The 19,164-nt window shown below is 50.6% G+C and overlaps 1 protein-coding gene across 1 annotated transcript in view; it reads right to left on the minus strand.

The window, feature by feature from the left end:
• Positions 1-19,164, minus strand: part of LOC309865956 (uncharacterized protein C6orf132) — a gene marked incomplete at its 5' end in the record, with an annotated part of 33,841 nt that overhangs the window by 6,745 nt on the left and 7,932 nt on the right. Inside the window, 2 exons of the mRNA XM_082733031.1 lie at positions 2,205-2,280; positions 16,285-16,391. Of these exons, the coding sequence (XP_082589157.1) occupies positions 2,205-2,280; positions 16,285-16,391 (183 nt within the window). The remainder of the gene's footprint in view (positions 1-2,204; positions 2,281-16,284; positions 16,392-19,164) is intronic.

The following is a 19,164-nucleotide window of genomic DNA, read 5'->3' on the forward strand; positions in this document are numbered from 1 at the left end:
CCCTGTATGTCATGCCATCCCTCTATTAAATGCCATGGTTATCCCCTTGGAGTTGCCATCTGTATCCCATAGAGGCCTTGGGTGATACAAAGCCAGAGAGGCCAGGGTTCAAATCCCAGCTCTAGCACTTACTCGGGTGTGTGACCTCAGACACACTAGTTAACCTTGCTGAGCCTCTGTTTCATCATCTATAAAATGGGCATGACGCCAATGCTTACCACATAGAGCTGTGTGAGGCTCCATGAGAGAATTCATGTAAAGACCCATAAAGGGCTGATCATGGTGCTAAGCCCATAGTAGGCACTTAATGGCCGGTGACCACTATGATGGTGACCACCTGCGCTTAATCTTTTGGACTGTGAGACAGTGAAAGTAGGAGAAAAATGGGAAATTGGGGATCAGGGGATCAGAGGCAGGGGTCTGGAGACTTTCTCAGTAGGGGATCTAGAGACCTCACTAAGAAGTTTGGGTGAAAGACCCATAGGAGAGAGCAGGATACACGAGAAACTTCTGCTTTCCAAAGACCCTGAATCTACCAAGAACCCAGCTTCTCACCTCACACAGAGCTTCTGGAACAGACGCTGGACTGTGGGGGTAGAATCAGGATAGAGGTATGCAGAAAAAAGGTGACCTGAATACCCAGGCGCTAAGAGATGCCCAGCACCTCTGGCCCCAGCAGCTCATACCTTTCCCTTCTTGGACCTGGACCCCAGAACCCCCCACTCCACAGAGTCTGCAGACCACCGGGATGCCCTGTTACTTCTCTCTTAGGGGCACCCATCCTCTGCTTCCCTGCCTCTCAGCTTCTAGCACAGAACATAACAAACCTGGGGAATGTGAGTCAGTTGTCTGACTTCAAGACAAAAAACATAGTGGGGGTGTGGAGAAGAAAAAACTCACATTCATTAAGCACCCAAGTGGGCGGCCTGGGTGACTCAGTCGGTTAAGCGTCTGCCTTTGGCTCGGGTCATGATCTCAGGGTCCTGGGATGGAGTCCTGCATCAGGCTCCCTGCTCAGTGGGGAGCCTGTTTCTCCCTCTCCTTTTGCCCCTCCCCCCACTGCTTATGCTCCCTCTCATGCTTTCTCTCTCTCTCCAATAAATAAATAAAATATCTTTAAAAAGAAAAAAGCAGGGCGCCTGGGTGGCTCAGTGGGTTAAAGCCTCTGCTTTCAGCTCAGGTCATAATCCCAGGGTCCTGAGATCAAGCCCTGCATTGGGCTCTCTGCTCAGCGGGGAGCCTGCCTCCCCCTCTCTCTCTGTTGCCTCTCTGCCTATTTGTGATCTCTGTCTGTCAAATAAATAAATAAAATCTTAAAAAAAAAAATCCAAGTGTTAGGAGCTATGCTACAGCAGTGAAAATGAAACAAAAATGGTCAAAATGCTGGCCCTCCTGGCCCTCCTGGAGGACACATCCATGTACTAGTACCACATTAGCCGATGAGCAACACATGGAACACAACCAGGAGGAGTGCTGGGGTACAATTTGAATAAGGTGGTCAGAGAAGACCTCCCTGAGAAGGTGACAGCTGAGCAAAGAGGGAGTGAGGGAGAAAAAGTGTTGTACCTATGTGTAGGAGAAGAGCAGTCAAGGCAGAGCGAATGGCAGTGCAAAGACCCTGGGGTAGAAATGTGCCTGGTACTGAAGGGCAAGAAGGATACCGGGATGGCTGGGGTCGTGTGAGACAGGGAGAGAAAGCAGGATCTGAGCCTAGGTGAGGCCAGACTCTGGCAGTCCTGGCCAAGAGCCTTCGACTCGAGCGACATGGAAAGTCACAGGCACTTTTTGACCAGACTTACAACAAGAAGCACCTAATGTCCCATCCTGTACTTCAGAACAGAAATGGGGTTGGCCCCGGCTCATTCACAGATACAGAGGTGCAAGGGGTTAAGTGATTTGCCCAAGGGAGCAAAGCTAATCTGTAGCTGGGACTGAACGCCAAGTCTGTCTGACTCCAGGGTTCTTCCCCACTTCATGCTGCCCTTGTCTCTGCTTTGACCTTGGCCCTCACCATCCTTCCCCCACTGGAAGCGAGCCTTAGCCAGTCTTGGCTCTCTTCAGCTACACCCCCCCCAACCCCACTGCAGCCAGTAGCCAAAAGGCCTGCAGATTCCAGCTTTATCACCAGCTGGGACGGTGGGCCTGATGCTTAGGCCAAGGGAGGAAAAAAAGATGGACAAGCCCCAAGCCCAGGGCCCTCTTACCTGTTACTTCTTTGTCCGCAAATTCTCCTGGGACAGAGGGGGTGGGCACAGCCAGTCCATGGTTCTCCTGGGCATTCTGAAGGAGGGCAAAGAGAGCAGGGAACAGGGAAAGACAGAGAAATCTTAAGTTGCTGCTCTAGGAGGTCATTTTACGGCTCAAAAATCAGCAGTGATGATGAGGGTTTGTGTAATCTTGTGAATATACTAAGATACAAAAAGGCTAATTTAAAAGGGTGAGTTTTGGGGCCCCTGGGTGGCTCAATCAGTTGAGTGTCCGACTTTTGATTTCGGCTCAGGTCCCGATCTCAGGGTTGTGGGATCAAGCCCTGTGTTGGACTCCAGGCTGGGCGTGGAGCCTGTTAGGATTCTCTTTCTTCCTCTCCTTCTGCCCCTCCCCCTTCACATAAATAAACAAACCCTCAAAGGCTGAATTTTATGTACAGGTGAGCTTGTTATTTGCAGTAGTTATTTGGTCTGTAAAGTTGCTTCGAACACTAAATTAGAAAATGTGGAATCAATGCCCCAAGGGAAACACAGGATTAGGTTCCTGCAAACTTTAGTCAAAGCATTTTCAACCCGTCAATACAGAATTTAGTTTCATGTGTGTTTCTGTTTAAAGACACCTTATTTAAAATATTCTTGACACATTGACATTGAACTCATGGCCAACAGCACTGTAACTCAAGCCTGAACAAAGTTTATCTAACATTTGTATTTTTTCTGTAAGCACATCACAGCCTTCTTACACTTAGGGATGTTAGCACATCAGCACTATATTTGGGGGCCATTTTAAACAGTGAAATCACCAACAAAAAGCAAAGAAGTACAGGGATGCCTGGGTGGCTCAGTGGGTTAAAGCCTCTGCCTTTGGCTCAGGTCATGATCCCAGGGTCCTGGCATCGAGCCCCATGTTGGGCTCTCTGCTCAGCAAGGAGCCTGGTTCCTCCTTCTCTTTGCCTGCCTCTCTGCCTACTTGTGATCTCTATTTATTTATCAGATAAATAAATAAAATCTTAAAAAAAAAAAAAAAGCAAAGAATTACAAAAACGCCAACGCACTACAGAGCACAGGACACTTATTTGTAGTATGAGACCCGAAGCAAGAAGGCAAAGGGTCCTGTTTGATCTCAGCTGGGACTGGGTACATCAGGTAACTCAGATTTTTCCTAGCTCTGCCAGTGTCCAAAGTGTCTGGAGGATTGCTTTGGGGGAGTTACAAATACATTTTAGTGAGTAGGTGAATTTGCAAATACAAAATCTACAAATAATGAGAGTCGACTGTCTGCGAATGATATCTCCATTAAAACAAAACAAAAGTGGCTTGCTCCCCTGTGCGAGTCCATAAGTTAAAAGCCAAATGCTTTAGCCAGGCCTCCTGTTCGCTCTTGGTTTTCATTAGGTATTTACAGAGAAGTAAATGCATTAAAAGTGGCAAACTGGAATAGTTCTAGCACTGCAGATGCCCTTCTGATCTTAAGCCTCACAAACCATAATGTATTTACACAGCTGTCAGTTTGTACATACTATTTTGCATTCTATTTTTTTTTTTCCAAATACACATTTCCATACATCAACAAAGTACACACCTGTGTTTTGGAAGTGGTGTGGAGCATTTTATGGCAGCTCTCAAGGTCCTCGACACCCTGGCCTCATCTTTCCCAGCCAGCTTTTATTTCCCACTCAACATGACGGACCCATCCTGGATTCTACTTGACCATCCCCCTCTCCACTACCCTTCCAACCCACACACGGAGTTCATGCTCGTCCCTGAGGCTGCGTGTTGGTCAGGTTGCACCGCTCTCCCCACCCTTTATTTCTAACAATAATACTCCTTGCTCTATGCTCTAAACACATGATCTCTGTCACGCTACTCTGTGAAGAAGATGATATCCCCATTTACCAGATGAGGACACTGAGGCTCAGAAGTGTTTGTTAAGTTGTCTACAGCCACACAACCAGTACTACCACACCCAGGTCTGTGGTGCTCGTGTTCCTCAGTATTTTGCTTCTCTGAAATCTCTCCTCCTTCAAGGATTAGCTGAGCCCCTCGAGGTGGATGGTAGAGTGAAGGGGCTAGGAGCACTGGCTTTGGAGCCAGACTGCCTGGATTTGAATTCCAGAACTGCCACCTACTAGCTGTAGGGCTGTGCTGGTTGCTGAAGCTCTCTCTGTCTCAGTTTCCCTGCTTATGAGGTGGTGATATGAAATAGAATTTAGCTATTCTAGGGCAGTCGTGGGGTTAAATGACATAATACACAAAAAGCACTTCACTCCTAGCATGTGGTGAATGCCTGTTAAGGGGAGCCCAGTAAACATTATTAGTAGGAGCCCTCACTGACCTGATGCTTTTTTTTTTTTTTTTTGAAGATTTTATTTGTTCATTTGACAGAAAGAGAGCACAAGCAGGGGGAGCAGCAGGCAGAGGGAGAGGGAGAAGCAGGCTCTCACCGAACAGGGAGCCCAATGTGGGGGCTCGATCCCAGGACCCTTGAATCATAACCTGAGCTGAAGGCAGCCACTTAACTGACTGAGCCATCCAGGCACCCCTGACCAGACGCTCTTCAGAGCAGCCCATAGCAAAACCCCTCAAAGGAAGATTTTCGTTTGCTCAATTGATATTCCCCTAGTTCCTTCCAGTGAGATGTGGTTGACCTTGGAGCCCAGGGAGTACATCCTATATGAGCCTCCCAAAGCTGGACACACAGTAAGCCATGTTGTTACTCACTGATGGGCTGACGGTGCTTACTCTGGGCTTAATGGCCTCATGGCTTCATATACAAGATGGGAAGTTTAAGAAAGGTGTTTTGAAAATATCCATGAGACTCTGGGTTACCAAGTGCAATCTTGGAATTACTCTTTGCCCGTTTGGGGGCAAGAAACCACTCATCTTCTCATCCTCAAAGAATTCTGATGCTGGAATAGCCATGAGGCATCATCTTCCTCCTGCCTCTTAGTAATTTTTTCCTGCCTTTACTTGATTCACACAGCCAACACACACCTGTTCTTCACATCTCTCAAACCCAGCGATCTGGACCGGGGGAGGGACAGGGGCCAGCCAATCCGAGGAGTGTCTCCCAGGACATTCTGAGGCACACACACACCCCACTGACTGTCTAATAAACCTTCATCAATTATGTTCCCTCTTTTGATGAGGTGGATTTTGATGAGGTGGAGGCCAGACCATCAAAAGCTAGGGCTGAGACTTCTGTTTACTCTTTTGAACATAATTGGAAAATAAAAAGGCATGGGGACTCAGCATAAAAGGTCTTGTATTCCATTTGTGCTCTGAATTTTGCCAGGGGCATGACCTTGGATGAGGCAGTGACATTAAACCATCACTTCCGTACCTACCGTGTGCTGGCACTAACAGCTTTACCTACATCATCTCAAATCTCTTAACAGAGCCAGGGTGCAAACCCAGGCCTCCCAACTCACCTTTTCTACCAATCACCCATTTTCTTCACTTATGAAATGGAGATAATATTCCCTACTTTGCATTATGAGGGTGAAATGAGATAATATTCCTAACCCAGGAAATCTGTGTTAGCTGAAGGCTTCTGTCTCCCCATCCTCTCTCCTACAAAGGTGAAAAAATTGTGAATGATCAAAGCTAAGCTGCCTGGAATCCTAGAAACTTCTTCTGGGTCACCCGTGGTGCTCCAGTACAATGAGGCGTGGAAGAGGAAGATGGACAGATTTTATGCAGCAAAGGTCCTATTGCCCATCCCACCCTTTGATCTTCAAGAACTCTGGAAACACAGTAGACTGACTCCGCAGACCACAGGATGGAAATCTGTTTCATGAGCGGTCTTGGAGTAACAGTGCAGAACAAGGTCAGGCTTCTCAGGTTCTCCCCAGAGACATGGGCGGGAGGAGTTCCAGGACACGCCCATCACCTCGCTGTACTGCTTGAGATGATGGGGCTCTCTATTGTTCACCACCCTCGGGGCATGTCCCAAAGTCTAGCCTCATCTGTTCAGGAGCTCCCAGTATGGAAGTGAACTGACCTTGCATCCCCAAGACCCTGATGGCTCTCCCCTTTACCGCTCATGCCCACACAGTCCCAGAGTGCTCACTCAGCTGTCCCTTCCACGGCTGCCTTTGCCAAACTCATTTTCACCTTAGTCCTAGAAAAACAGACCCGGAAGGTGAGTTCCCTTCACTCGTCAGGGAGACCCAGGGAGCTGGCTGGGATGGGGCCGTGTTTTAGTGGGCAAATGCACCGGTGTAGACAGCATCCATCTCCACGAGTGCAGAATTCCTTGACCTGCCTCCTTGAGCCTCAAAGAATGGAGGTAAAGCCTACATGTGAGCCGTAACTGCAATGTGTGATCCTGAATTGGACCCTGGGATGTGTGCCATGAAGAACATTAGTAGGGCAATTGGCAACAACATAAATGTCCGTTAGATAAAAAGTATCATATCAATATTAAATTCCTGACTTTGGTAATTATGCAGAAAATGTCTCTGTTCTTAGGTTACACACAGTGAAGTATTTAGGAGTAGAGGGACACAAGGGCTCAATGGTTCAGGAAGAAACAGTGTGTATATAGCAAGGGTGGAGGGAGCAAATAAAGCAAACGTGCTGAATGTGGGCGAAGGCTCTAGAGAGTTCTTTGGGCTATTCCTGTAACTTCTCTGCACACAGGGATTGACTGAAAGAAAAAGTTACTTAATGCCACTGAATTACACGTCTTAAAATGATTGCAATGGTTACTCTCATGGAATGTGTATCTTATAATTTAAACAAAATGAAAATAAAAGAGAAGACCGTGGAAAGAGAAGGAACTAAGAGAGCCTCAGAGCTTCTCCATCCGCTGGCGGTCAGCACCTCACACCATTTTTCTCCCACCGTCTCCAGAACTCCCAGTCTCCGCAGTGACAATGGCAGTTACTGATTTATATCAGGTGTTCTTTCTGTGTTTTCTATCTCTTAACTCATTTACTTTCCACAACAACCTGATGAGATTGGTGCTGTTATTGCTACCTGCCTTTTGCAGAAAAGGAAGGACACTGAGGCACAGAGAGGTTAGGGGACTTGCCCAAGGACCCACAACTAGTTATAGATCTCTGTCTTTCCAGGCACCTGGTCATCATCTGCACACCCAGCTTGTCAACCGATTCTGCCAGGCACTTCCTAGGTCCCTCTCTTCTCTCAATCCCCCCAGCTCACCCCTTCTTCAGTCCTCATTGTCTCTTACCCAGACGGACAGACAAGACTACCATCACTGTCTCCAGATACTTCCCTGGCCTCTGCCTCACTCTGTTCTTTATTATTTATTTATTTGACAGACACAGATCACAAGCAGGCAGAGAGGCAGACAGAGAGAGGGAGGTGGGGGAAGCAGGCTCCCCGCTGAGCAGAGAGCCTGATGCGGGGCTTGATCCCAGGACCCTGAGATTATGACCTGAGTTGAAGGAAAGGCTTAACCCAATGAGCCACCCAGGCGCCCCTTCACTCTGTTCTTTAAACCAGATGCCAGGATGTTGTTTCTGAAATGCATCTCGAAGCTGGTCACTTCCCTGCTCAGAAACCTTCCACTAGTCTAGAAGATGAAACTGAAGCACTTTCACATGGCATTCAAGAACTTTCATAAGCTGTCCCCTCTGTGGTTCCTGCCATCTTCTCACCACCCTCTTCACAAACCCTGGGCTCCAACTAGTGGTTCTCATCTTTTTCCCACTCGAGTGTCCGTGGGGACCTGACTCACTCATGAGCAAGTGGGGTCCTTGCAGCAGGGATCCTCAGTAAGCCAGAGACACGATCTTCAAAGAGGCTATTTGGAGGTTCTGTGGGTGGGTGACTAGGTTAAAAAGGGCCCTAAGCGATTTGGTCACACCTCCCTCCTCCACCTCCTAAGAACCACTATAGCTGCTTGGGATTCATTCCCGTGTCCTCTAGGGTCTCCACAGCTTTGCTCTTGCTCCGATTCTGCCGGGGATGTTCTTCTTTGCCTGGAAAACTCCTACTTATCCTTTAAACCCCAGAATAAATGCCCCTGGTCCACGAAGCCCTCCTTGGCAACTCCAGCCAGCGTTAACGTCTCTACCCTGTATGTCCTTACCCCGTGTGCATTATTACCACAGCTCCCACTTATTAGGTGCCTACTATGTGCTATAGGCACCATCGGGAGTACTTGACATGGAGCAACATAGAAAGTCCTCAAGTAACCCTGAGAGGCAGCTTATTTGTATTTTCTAGAAGAGGACTCTGAGGCATGGAAAGGCAAGGAACATTGCTCAAGGTCACACAGCTAGTTAGTGGCAACTTTGGGATCTGCCCTCATGTCTTTCCTCGAGCACAGACGGAACCAGTCTTAGGTCAGTGTAGTCTCTCCCCAGCCCAGCCTCCTTGTGGGTCAGGTGGCGGCTACTCATTTGGTCACGCTTGGCACAGAATGGACAAGGCCGCAAGTTTGTTAAGTGAATGAGAGGAAGAGAGAATACTGGAACAGGAGCAGTGGGAAGGCTGCCTGTGTTCTGGAGCCAGCCCTATCACCAACCAAGCTGGAGCCAAGTCACTTGTCTCTCGGGGCCTCTCTGCCTCTTCTGTAACCATTTGCTAAGTAAGGGTCACTTCAACCACGGTGCTCTGTGAGTCCCCGCCAGTAAGGTATCCTGCCAGTGACTCTGCGCCCCCTGTGCCTTCTGCCGTGGCCTGGGTGCTCCGGGCCAAGCCTCCATGACCGGGAGTGAAGACAGACGTCTGCCGTGGTCTCCAGATGATTCTCTATCTCCAGAGAGGGGAAGAGACAAGTGGGATAAAGGAGGAGTTCCTGAAGCTGTTTTCCCAGGAGCCACAGGGTGAGGCCAAGCGGGCGGGGCTGGGCTTGAGGTCATGGCTAGCCTCAGTCCCGGGACTCTGACAGTCCAGTCCTGGAGGAGCTGGAGGAGCTGGGCTCTGAGAAAATGACAGAGCCCCGGGCCCCGCGGCGCTGCCGACAGGAGCCCGCATGCGCCTCAGACTCAGGGGGGAGGATTGTGAGGCTCTTTGAGGATGGCAGCCCACAAGCACAGAGCGCCACACCGACCCGACCCGTGCGCGCAGAAACCAACCGAGAATAAGCAAAACCTTCTGAGCACCCCCTCCACCCGAGGCCACGCCCCCGACCCGACCACGCCCCTCGACAGGCCACGCCTATCCCTGCTCCGCAGCCTCAGAGCCTGGCCTGCTTGGGCCCTGGAGCAGAGTCCAGCCCCTGCCCTGACGGGTGGGGCCCTCCACCTGAAACTGGGGCTCAGGCCCTCCCTGTCCCAACGCCTAGTGGCTAAGATCCTTGATCACACCTCACTCACCCTGTTCACACAGGGTGCAAGCCAGCTCCCCGCCTCAGTCAAGCAGCTTTTTACAAACCATCGCAGCCTGATATATAGGGAAGTTACCCAGCAACGATTAATTGTTGAGAAAGATGGGGGTGGAGGCAATTCCAGGAATATTTATATTTATTTTCTTCCTTATACGTGTCTCTAATTCTCAGTTCTTAACAATGAACGTCTGTGTCCTTCATAATTGGAAAAAAAACACAATACAATAGTTATTATTATTTTTTTTAAATATGAACTTGGGGCACCTGGCTGGCTCAGTTGATAGAGCCTCAAACCCCATGTTGGGTCTACGTAAAAAATAGAAAACAAACAAACAAACAAAACAAAAGAAAACAAACAATATAACATGAACTTTGGAGTCAAACCAGACTGGCAGTCTTAATTTAACTCTATCGTCTCAAAGGAATGAAATACAGTATGTGACACATGGTCAGTGCTCAAGTGTGCCCCTCTCTTGCCTTCTGAGTCTCAGTTTTCTCATTTGTAAAATGGGGATGATCTCACTGGCCTTAGGCTTGTTAGGACACCAGAGGTCACCACATACTTAAAGAGATCTTGCAGAGTTAGCACTCGAGAAAGGTCATTCACCCCCGCCCCTGGGCCTCCCTCAGGTCCTAACGCAGTGCAGTGGTTAGCAATGTCTCCAAGTCTCCAAGAACTTGGAGACTGCTCCATGGCATGGCCTCTAGTTTGTTGTCTCTGGTTGAAGCTGAAAAGATAGACGCTTCCCTATGGTCAGGACCAGGTCACTAAAAATCCCTGCCTTTTGACTACACACATTTCAGAGTTGAGGAGAAGGAGGAAAGGTGGAAAACCCTCACTATTTGAGGGGAGGTTATGTTCCTCTTAGAATTTTAGGCGGGGCACCTGGGTGGCTCAGTGGGTTAAGCCGCTGCCTTCGGCTCAGGTCATGATCTCGGGGTCCTGGGATCGAGCCCCACATCGGGCTCTCTGCTCAGCAGGGAGCCTGCTTCCCTCTCTCTCTCTGCCTGCCTCTCCGTCTACTCGTGATTTCTCTCTGTCAAATAAATAAATAAAATCTTTAAAAAAAAAAAAAAAAAAAAAAAAAAAAAAAAGAATTTTAGGTGGTCAGAGTCCCACCATGGGCTCAGGGGGACAGGACTCACTCCAGTGATGGCTCCAGCCCTACCCTCCTGGCCTCCTCATGCCTGGGACACACATGCCTGGGACATCCTCATGCCTGGGATTCCTCAAAGTCCAGCCAAACCCCAAGGGTGGGTCACCAGGGGTTGGGCCAACGGGCAACACATGGTTGACCTTGGGTGTGGGCCAACTCTGAGTCTTAGCCGCACATTGTGGAATGCAAGCCTCCTCACCAGATTGCTCCTGGAGCTTGGCTGGGGCACCTCAGGATGGGGCACAGAGCTGCAGGGGGTAAAGTAAATGACTCTTAAGCAGATTTAGAATTGGCTATGATTGGGGGAAATCACTGTAGGCTGGGGGAGCAGGGGATGGAACCCTAGAGTGAAAGCCACAAGGGAACCCTTCCAAAGTCCCCAGCTGGGTGAAGCCCAACTAGGTGTCGCTTGGGTTTGAAGAGCAGTGTGAGGGGAGCTGGCCAGGAGCAGGAGGTAGAAGTTTAAGAAAAGAAACTATGTGTTCTCCACAGAGCAGCTTCTCTAAAGTGGGGAGCCAGTGAGCATTTTATCAAACACCTTGATTTCTTCCTCCACCCTTTGTCACAGTTCAAACACTCTTGGAGGTCAGAGCAGAATCTTCACTAATGAGGCCATGTTCCTCCGAACCCACCTGCTATCTCAGACCGCTCTTGAACGCAGGGCCCCGCCCCTGCCTCTGTGTCCTGAGGGCCCTGCTCTGGTTCCCTAGGGGGTAAAGAGTCTATGGGATCAAGGGGACATGCTCTTAGAGCCCATACCACCCCCTTCTTGACCTTGCTCCAGGCACCAAGGCCCCTAGAATTGAAGCCCCTGCTTCAATGGTCCTGAGCCCATTTCTAGAGCTTCTTCCGCAGTTAGTCCTCCTGAGTGCAGCCCAAGCTGGGGGTACGCATATCCCGGAGCCCATAGTGTGGTCAAGGGGGAGATGCATGTGGGTAGGATGAAGGTGTAGAGCTTCAGAGTGAGGCCCTCACGGTGAGGGAAAAAGCCAGTGCATAGAGCAGGCAGCGGGCTTCCATGCGGACTCCATCTTGTTTCGGGCCTCTGACACCCACCCCCACAGGAACACACAATGCTCCCTCACCCCGCAGCCCTTCCAGCCAATGTCAGCCACATGAATCAGTCAAAAACCAACAATGACTGCCCTGCTTGGTTCATCCTAAGAAGTTCAAACCCCAACCCCAAAGGGAGCGTGGAGTTTGAATTCAGAGATGAGCTAAGAGGGGGTCGAGCGGAAAGCATAAACCCAGCGGACTTTGAGTTTCCAGGCATGGAGGAATAGGGGGAGGGAACCAGAGCCCATGGAGCTTCCTGCCCCCAGTCCAGCCTGCCACCTCCCCAGGCAGAGCCAGGATTGCCTGACTCACAGGGTGGGGTGACCCAGGGAGCTCTCACCGCCTGGGGCACCCCTAGGGACCTGTCCGGCCAGTTTCCCTATATTTGCCACATTGGCATTTAACTGTTAATTCCTCACATGCGTCACCCTGGGTATGGTTTGATTCAGAGCAGGGGAGGGCAAGAGGGAGCCCCAGAGAGAAGGACAAGCTTCCTACTACTGGCTGTTTGATCAGCTCAGCTCTGGAAAGCTTGGGCAAGCTCTGGCTTGAGCCTTGGGCCCGGCCTCCCCTCAGGGGTAGCAGCAGTAAGTGGAGAGAAAGGATCCTTCCTCCACTCAGCCCAGGCCCTCAGTGGTGTGGACCGTTCTGGCCTGGGAGGAAACCCGGGCTCTGGTCCCGTCTCTGCCTCTACTGAGCTGGGTAACCTAGACCCTTCCCTCCCCAGGCCTGGTTTTTCTCATCCTAATGAGCACCAAGGTCCTCCCCAGTTCAGAAGTTTGGTGATTCCGATCCAGCTCCTCTTAGCTCTCGGAGCAGGAAGTAGGGGGGCTGGAAGGCAACCCATGGCAGCTATGGAAAGATAGCTCAAGCAGTGAGTGATCTGGGTGTTGTGAGGGGCCTGGCTTCTTGTAGGGGCTTCCTGCCTCTCCATTAGGACTTATATAACACAGACAGTCACAGCTAGGGAGACCCAAAAGGACCATCTGGTGTAACCCCCCTGAATGGGTGGGGACCCAGGGGCCTGGGGAGAGGAAGGGCTGCCCTGTCAGCTCCCTGAGGGCCACTTGGGTCCCATCCCAGTCACAGGGGGGATGCAGAGGTTCTTTTCAGCCCTGGCCTTTGGCTGCCAGCTGCCTGAGAAAGTATCTCTTAGTTCTCCGTCCTTCTACCTCAGCTCTAGTGAGGAGGCTCCAGGAAGTGGTCAGAAGCATCTGCCCTTGCCTCGCGCTGCCTCCTGTCGCCCTCCCCACCTTGCATCCAGCCCTTTGAAGGCTGGGGTAAAAAGCTGACAGTGAGGGTGCCTGCAAAGCTCGAGGAAGAACATGGGCCTCACTGGGCCTGTCACCTGGTTTCTTGGGACACTGCTGCCCAGCACCGCCCCTGCCCCAGGGAAGCATGGCCTAGGAGGTGGCTGAGTATGGTATGGGAAGGGAGGACAGGGAGGGGTGAGACCCGCCTGGCCAGGACAATGTCAGCCAGGGCTTGGGCACGGGCCCAGCTTCCCACCCACCCTAACTTGGCAGGCTGTGGGGGCGGGCTGTGCCCGAGTGTGTATTTATGCGTGAACCCACACCCACAGGGAGCTTCTGTCCTCCTGCTTCTCATTCTCCCAGCCTCCTGCCCCAGATGGAAGAAAGTAAAGACCTGGCCCAGAGCCTAAGGGAGAGGAGTCAGATTCCCCTCAACCCAGGTGATGAAGGATACTGAGGCGGCTGTGTATCTTATGACCTGAATCAGGAGCACAGGGATGTCCCCAGGATATGAACCGTCGGGCCAAGGGTTCCTGATCTAAAGGCCCATCATAGGTGGGCTTCTGGGGACCTGAGAGGGGCCTCTGCTGAAATTGTAAGCAAAACTGCATAGATATGGCTTATAGCCTCATCGGGGTCTCAAAGGGGTCTATGACCCCAAAGAGGCAAGAGGCCCTGGTATCCAGCAAGCCTCCGCCGTTGGACAGAGGGCTTCGGAGAGGCAGACGAGAGAGATGTAGGTGTTTCTGCAGGCTGGTGCTGGAAGAGAAGAGAAAAGCTTCTAGATTGTGCATGGAAGGGAGCATAGGAGGGCCTGAATAGAACTTGAACCCTGGAGCCTGGCTGTGGGGCTCCAAATCCCAGCTGGACCACTTAGGAGCTGTGTGACCTTAAGCAAGTTACTCTCCCATTCTGTGCTCCAATTCCTCCATCTGAGAATTAGTAACAGCACCTTCCTGACAAGGCGGCTCTGTGGACTCTGTTAACACACCAGAGACACCTGGAATGGTGCCCAACACAGAGTGAGTGCTCTGTCTGTGTGTGCCACGATCTCAGGGCCATGCCACTGGATGGGACCCTGCAAGCCGCAAGGTGGACTGCCTGGGGAGAAGCCCCCATCTCCTGACTGGCTTGGAGCCTGGCCTGGAGGACTGGCCCCCCCAAAGGCAGTCTTGGATCTCCAGGCCTGATCTGCCAGCCAAGCCCATTCCAGTGTCTCCACCACACCCACCACCCCTTCTGCCTAGTCTGCCTGTGTTCTAGGGAAGGGCTCCAACCAGAAGAGGTAAGGCAGGAAAGCTGGGACAGGCCCTAATTACGGCAGGGACCCAAGGGGGTGGGTGGGGCAGAACATATCCATTTCAGCCAATCCGAGCAAACACGGCTGCATGGCAGGGTGGCAGGAACTAACCCTACAGCGGCTGGAGCCACTCCAGGGGCAAGGGCCCTATCTGAAAGAGCAGAACAGTGCGGGTGGGTCAACCCTGGGCCCACGCCACTATAATTCTGAGTGTGTGTCTTGGGAGTGGCTGAAGAGAGAGAATCTAATTCACCTTCAGCAATAGAAGATCTCAAAATTATTTCGTGGCCGCAATGACCCCTGTAACACTTTTATACATCTCTGGAAATAAAGTTAGGGGCTGGCTCATTTGCTTCTTACCTTTTTGTTGGTGGCATCGTACTTCCTATATTTGCCTATAATTTCCACAAGTTGCTTTTATTTATTTTTTTATTGTATTTATTGTATGTATGTATGAATGTATGCATGTATTTTTATGAGAGAGAGTGTGTGTAAGGGGGGAGGGGAGGGGCAGAGGGAGAGGGAAAGACAAAAAACCTTAAGCAGGCTTCACGCCCAGCACAGAGTTGGATGTGGGGCTCCATCTCAGGTCTCTGAGATCATGACCTGAGCCAAAATCTAGAGTCGAATGCTTAACTGACTGAGCCACCATGAGTTGCTTTTATAAGCAGAAAACAGGGTGAAGTTGCATTCCCAGAGGTCTGTGAGCTCAGCCCTCCACCTCCGGGCCTTGGGGAATGCAGCCAGAATAGAAGACTCCATGTCTCCCATCTAGAATCTCAGGGTCTTGGTGAGGTTGGACAAACCAAAATAAATAAATAAATAAATAAAATCAAGTGACGGAGAGGGAGGTGGTTGTGCCAAACAGCGCTAGCGACCAGAGGGCACAAATCCTCATGGACGCCAATCATAATATTGTCCCAGCCAGGAACCAGACAGACAAGCCTGAACCTAGAATCTAGGCTCTAGACCTTGGCGAAGCAGTCCCGGAGCCACTGGCCACAGTGAATGTCACTCATCAGGGATGTATATGTAAGTACAGTACTTCAGATGTCAAAGACTTAGCATGAAAAATTCCCTTTCTGGAATTTCTAATCTGACTTTCTCATCTGAATGTCAAACAGCTCAGCAGTATTTTTTTAACATCAATTTAATGTTGAAATAATAATCTTTCGAATATGTTGAATTAAGTAACGTATTATTAAAATGAACCTTGCCTATTTCTATGTACTTTCAATGTGGCTACTAGAAAATTTTAAATGACATATGAGGCTTGCATTGTATTTCTGTCAGATAGCACTGGTCCACACTGTCCCAGAAAACCCCAGAACGTGTCTCACAGTCAACAGAACCTGTCAGAGAGCAGTGATGTTGAGTTTGTGTCCCTTGCCAAAAAACAAAAGCCCAACCATGGCTCCAGAAGGGAGATTTTGGTTTCCTGCAGTTTCAGTCCCAAATGCACTTCTCCCAGGGATCACAGCTATTTGTCCTTTGAGACAGCTCAGTTGTAACCCTCTTCCAGGAAGCCTTCCTGACCACCTCTGTGGCCAGATTGGCTGCCGGTGCTCTGAGTTATGTTCCAACAGTCTGTTTACTCACTCCTGTCCTTCCCTGAGAGCAGCAGTGTGGGCTCTGTCCTCTCTGTGTATCCGTGTCCAGTGCAAGGCCTGGCACAGAGCAGGCAGTGGTCAGTGCTTGCAGAACAGGGACAAGAATCATACTTCGCTAGAGGGACCCATCACTGCGTTGCCTTTGCATACAAGATCCCCAGAACCTCTCCTTGGGTTTCAACTTGGAGGAGCTGACACCCTTAGCCTCAGCCTTTCTGCCATGAGTCTCAGCCATGCTTCCTCCCAGAAGCCACCCTGGGTTGGCTTCAGGAAGGAAGGGAATGAGCAGAAGCTGAGATGTCCACTAGGGCTAGGGCAGCAGGGGCTGCCTCCTTTATGGCAGCCGAGGTGGCCCAACCAGAGCCGACCCCCAGACCGCAGTCCAGAACCGTACTTACCAGTGGAAGGAAGGTCAGGAGGGGCCGGACTCTTGGCCGAGCTTTCAGTGTGGCTGTTCCTGACTCACTCACAGAGTCAAACCGATTGTCTCCATAATAGATAGCACCTGGGGGAGACAAATGCAGGAGACCATGAGCTGGAGATCAAAGGCATGTGCGATGACTGAGTTAATCTACCCCGCAGTTCCGAGGGAGGAGAGCCAGGCCCTGTGGTTGGCCCATCTGACTCAGCTCCTCGGCTCTTACACAATAAGATCCTGTCAATGGGGTGGGTGCTCAGGGGGCCCACTGCAGTGGGGTTGGGAGCGATGCCAGGGGGCTGTTTCCTGGGGCCTCCTGCAGCGTTCCCAGCTTGCCCCAGCAGCATGTTCCTCCTGATTCCCGGAAAGCTCCTGAGTCTACACTTCGACAAGTCGTCCCTCCTTTAGGGGCCCTGAGATTGTGACCAATGCCCCAGTTAAAGCTTATCTCTGAGCGAGGGAGGAACGCAAGGTGGCTTTTCTCTCAAGTGTTTGAATTTCTAATCTGGAACAAGCAGAGAAGATGAGGTCACCTGCTGCCCCCAGTGGCTCAGCCCCCACCTTCTGGACTCTTCTAACTCAAGATTTCCCTAGTCCCTGAAACCATCAATGTTTGTGAGCATGGCTCCCCTTCATTGTACCCTTGAAGGCAGAGCCGAAAGAATGGGATAGTAGGGTCCATGTGACCTAGCACAAATCCGAGCTTGGCTACTTACTGGCAGTGTCATGTAACCTCTCTGGGCCTCAGTTTTCCTATCTGTACAATGGGAGTGATATTAGTGCTAACCTTATAGGACTGTTGTGAGGAGTTAGTGTGGCCCACACATAGTAAGAGCTCAGCAAATGTGGTCACTTCCCCTGTAGGAGGATGATACAAAGACTCTTCTCTTTCTCTAGTTACTGGGTCTGTATTCTGGGCTTGCTTGCTTGCTTGCTTTCTTGCTTTCAAGATTTTATTTATTTATTGGAGATAGAGAGCACAAGCAGGAGGAGAGACAGAGGGAGAGGGAGAAGCAGGCCTTCCCCTGAGCAGGGGTCACTGTGGACTTCCTACTATGTTGGTCATAAGCAGGAAGGGTTTTCACCCCTTTAACAGGGCACGAGGGACTTTTGGTTCCTCTATAACCAAAGGGAAAAGAGAAGAAAAGTCAAAATCCCAAGAAACCAGAATCCTATAACTGGAACATTGAACAAATCATGATTACTTTTCCCATTGCACATGACTCCAGGAGCAAACTGCAAGAAAGCCAAAAGATTTATTCAAGAGAGACTGGGCTTGTAAGGGAAGTCCTGAGATCAGAACACATTCACCCCAAATTCCCACACTTACAGCCACACCCCCCCTCTATGTCAGAATCTAGGGTTTTGAATGTGACATAAAGGCTCTTGAGAACATCACAGCAGCTGGACCCAGAGCCCTTTGTGTGCTGTCCCTCCAGGCAGAGAGTGACTGGAACGTTCAGGAATCTCCACCTCTGAAAAGGGGCCAAAAGGACAAGTTCTCTGTGTGTGCCACAGTCCCCAGTAACTCCAGTTCCCAGCAGGGCCCTGCCTAGCGCACTCCAGGAAGACATGGTTGCCCAGTCCCTACCAGGTGCCTCACCTGAGCCTGGAGATCAAGATGCCAGGGAGCGGGGGTGGGGAGGTGGGAGCGTGCAGGAAGCATAGGAGTGCAGATCTGGCCCAATCAGAAATCACAAAAGTGGAAGATAACAGGGAAATCCCAACAACGACGGCTCTTGCTAAGGCCCACCTGATTCTCTCTGGCTTCTAAGGGTTTGCACGTTGACACCAGGATCTCCTGGGATGTTCCCCAGATAGTGGTGTGCAGACACCGAAGTCTAAATCCAACTTGCCTGATAATGGCTGCTGGGCCCTTACTAGGACCGGGGTGGGGAGAGATAGCAAGAGAGGCAGGCTCCCAGGCTGACCTTTTCTCTAATCATCTCATCTCTGCATTAGTGCTGAGATCTATGGGGCCTCCTTTCTACAGGCAAATTGTCCTAACATCAATGGCTAGTGTTATCGTGTGCCTTTGGAAGGGAGCACCCTGGCAAGGGGATCACAGGGGCAGTAATAATATAGTAATGGGTAAAACTTATGGAGCATTTTTTTTTTTTAAGATTTTATTTATTATTTGACGGACAGAGATCACAAGTAGGCAGAGAGGCAGGCGGTGGGGGGGGGGGGGAAGCAGGCTCCCTGCTGAGCAGAGAGCCCGATGTGGGGCTCGATCCCAGGATCCTAGGATCATGATCCGAGCCAAAGGCAGAGGCTTTAACCCACTGAGCCACCCAGGCGCCCCTTGCTGAGCACTTTCAATGGGCCGGGCACTGTTCTAGGCGACTTGCACATTATCTATTCACTTAATTTTTGAAACAGTTCCATTTTAAATTGGAACAATCATCATTGCAATTGGACAGTCATCATCCCCATTTTACAGACGAGGAAATGAGGACAGAGAGAGGTCTAAGAACTTGCCCGAAGCCACTAAAGCCAGGATTTCTGCTGCAGGGCTGATCTCTGAACCATGACCTGTCCAGAGTAGGGAATCCTAATCCCGCTGTTTACAGGGTGAGGGGTTAGGGGTTAGGGGCGGGGTGGGGAGCTATTTGGGGGTAAGAGAGTCTTGGCTGCGGCCCTGGAGTAGCTCTGGGGAGGGGTGGGAGCGGAAGCTTGCCCAGGCGGGGGCAGAGCTCAATCTGACTTGCATGCAGGTGCTTGGGCTCTAACCACCTCACAGATTCCACAGTTCTAACTGCCTCATAGATCCCATGACTCAGCCCTGACTGGGAGGCACTGTCGTTTTGGTTTGTGGTCATTTTCAACGAGGGAACACTTTCTAAAAATACAGTCCATC

Source organism: Mustela nivalis (genome assembly GCF_964662115.1).
Source record: "Mustela nivalis genome assembly, chromosome: 5".
NCBI lineage: Eukaryota > Metazoa > Chordata > Mammalia > Carnivora > Mustelidae > Mustela > Mustela nivalis.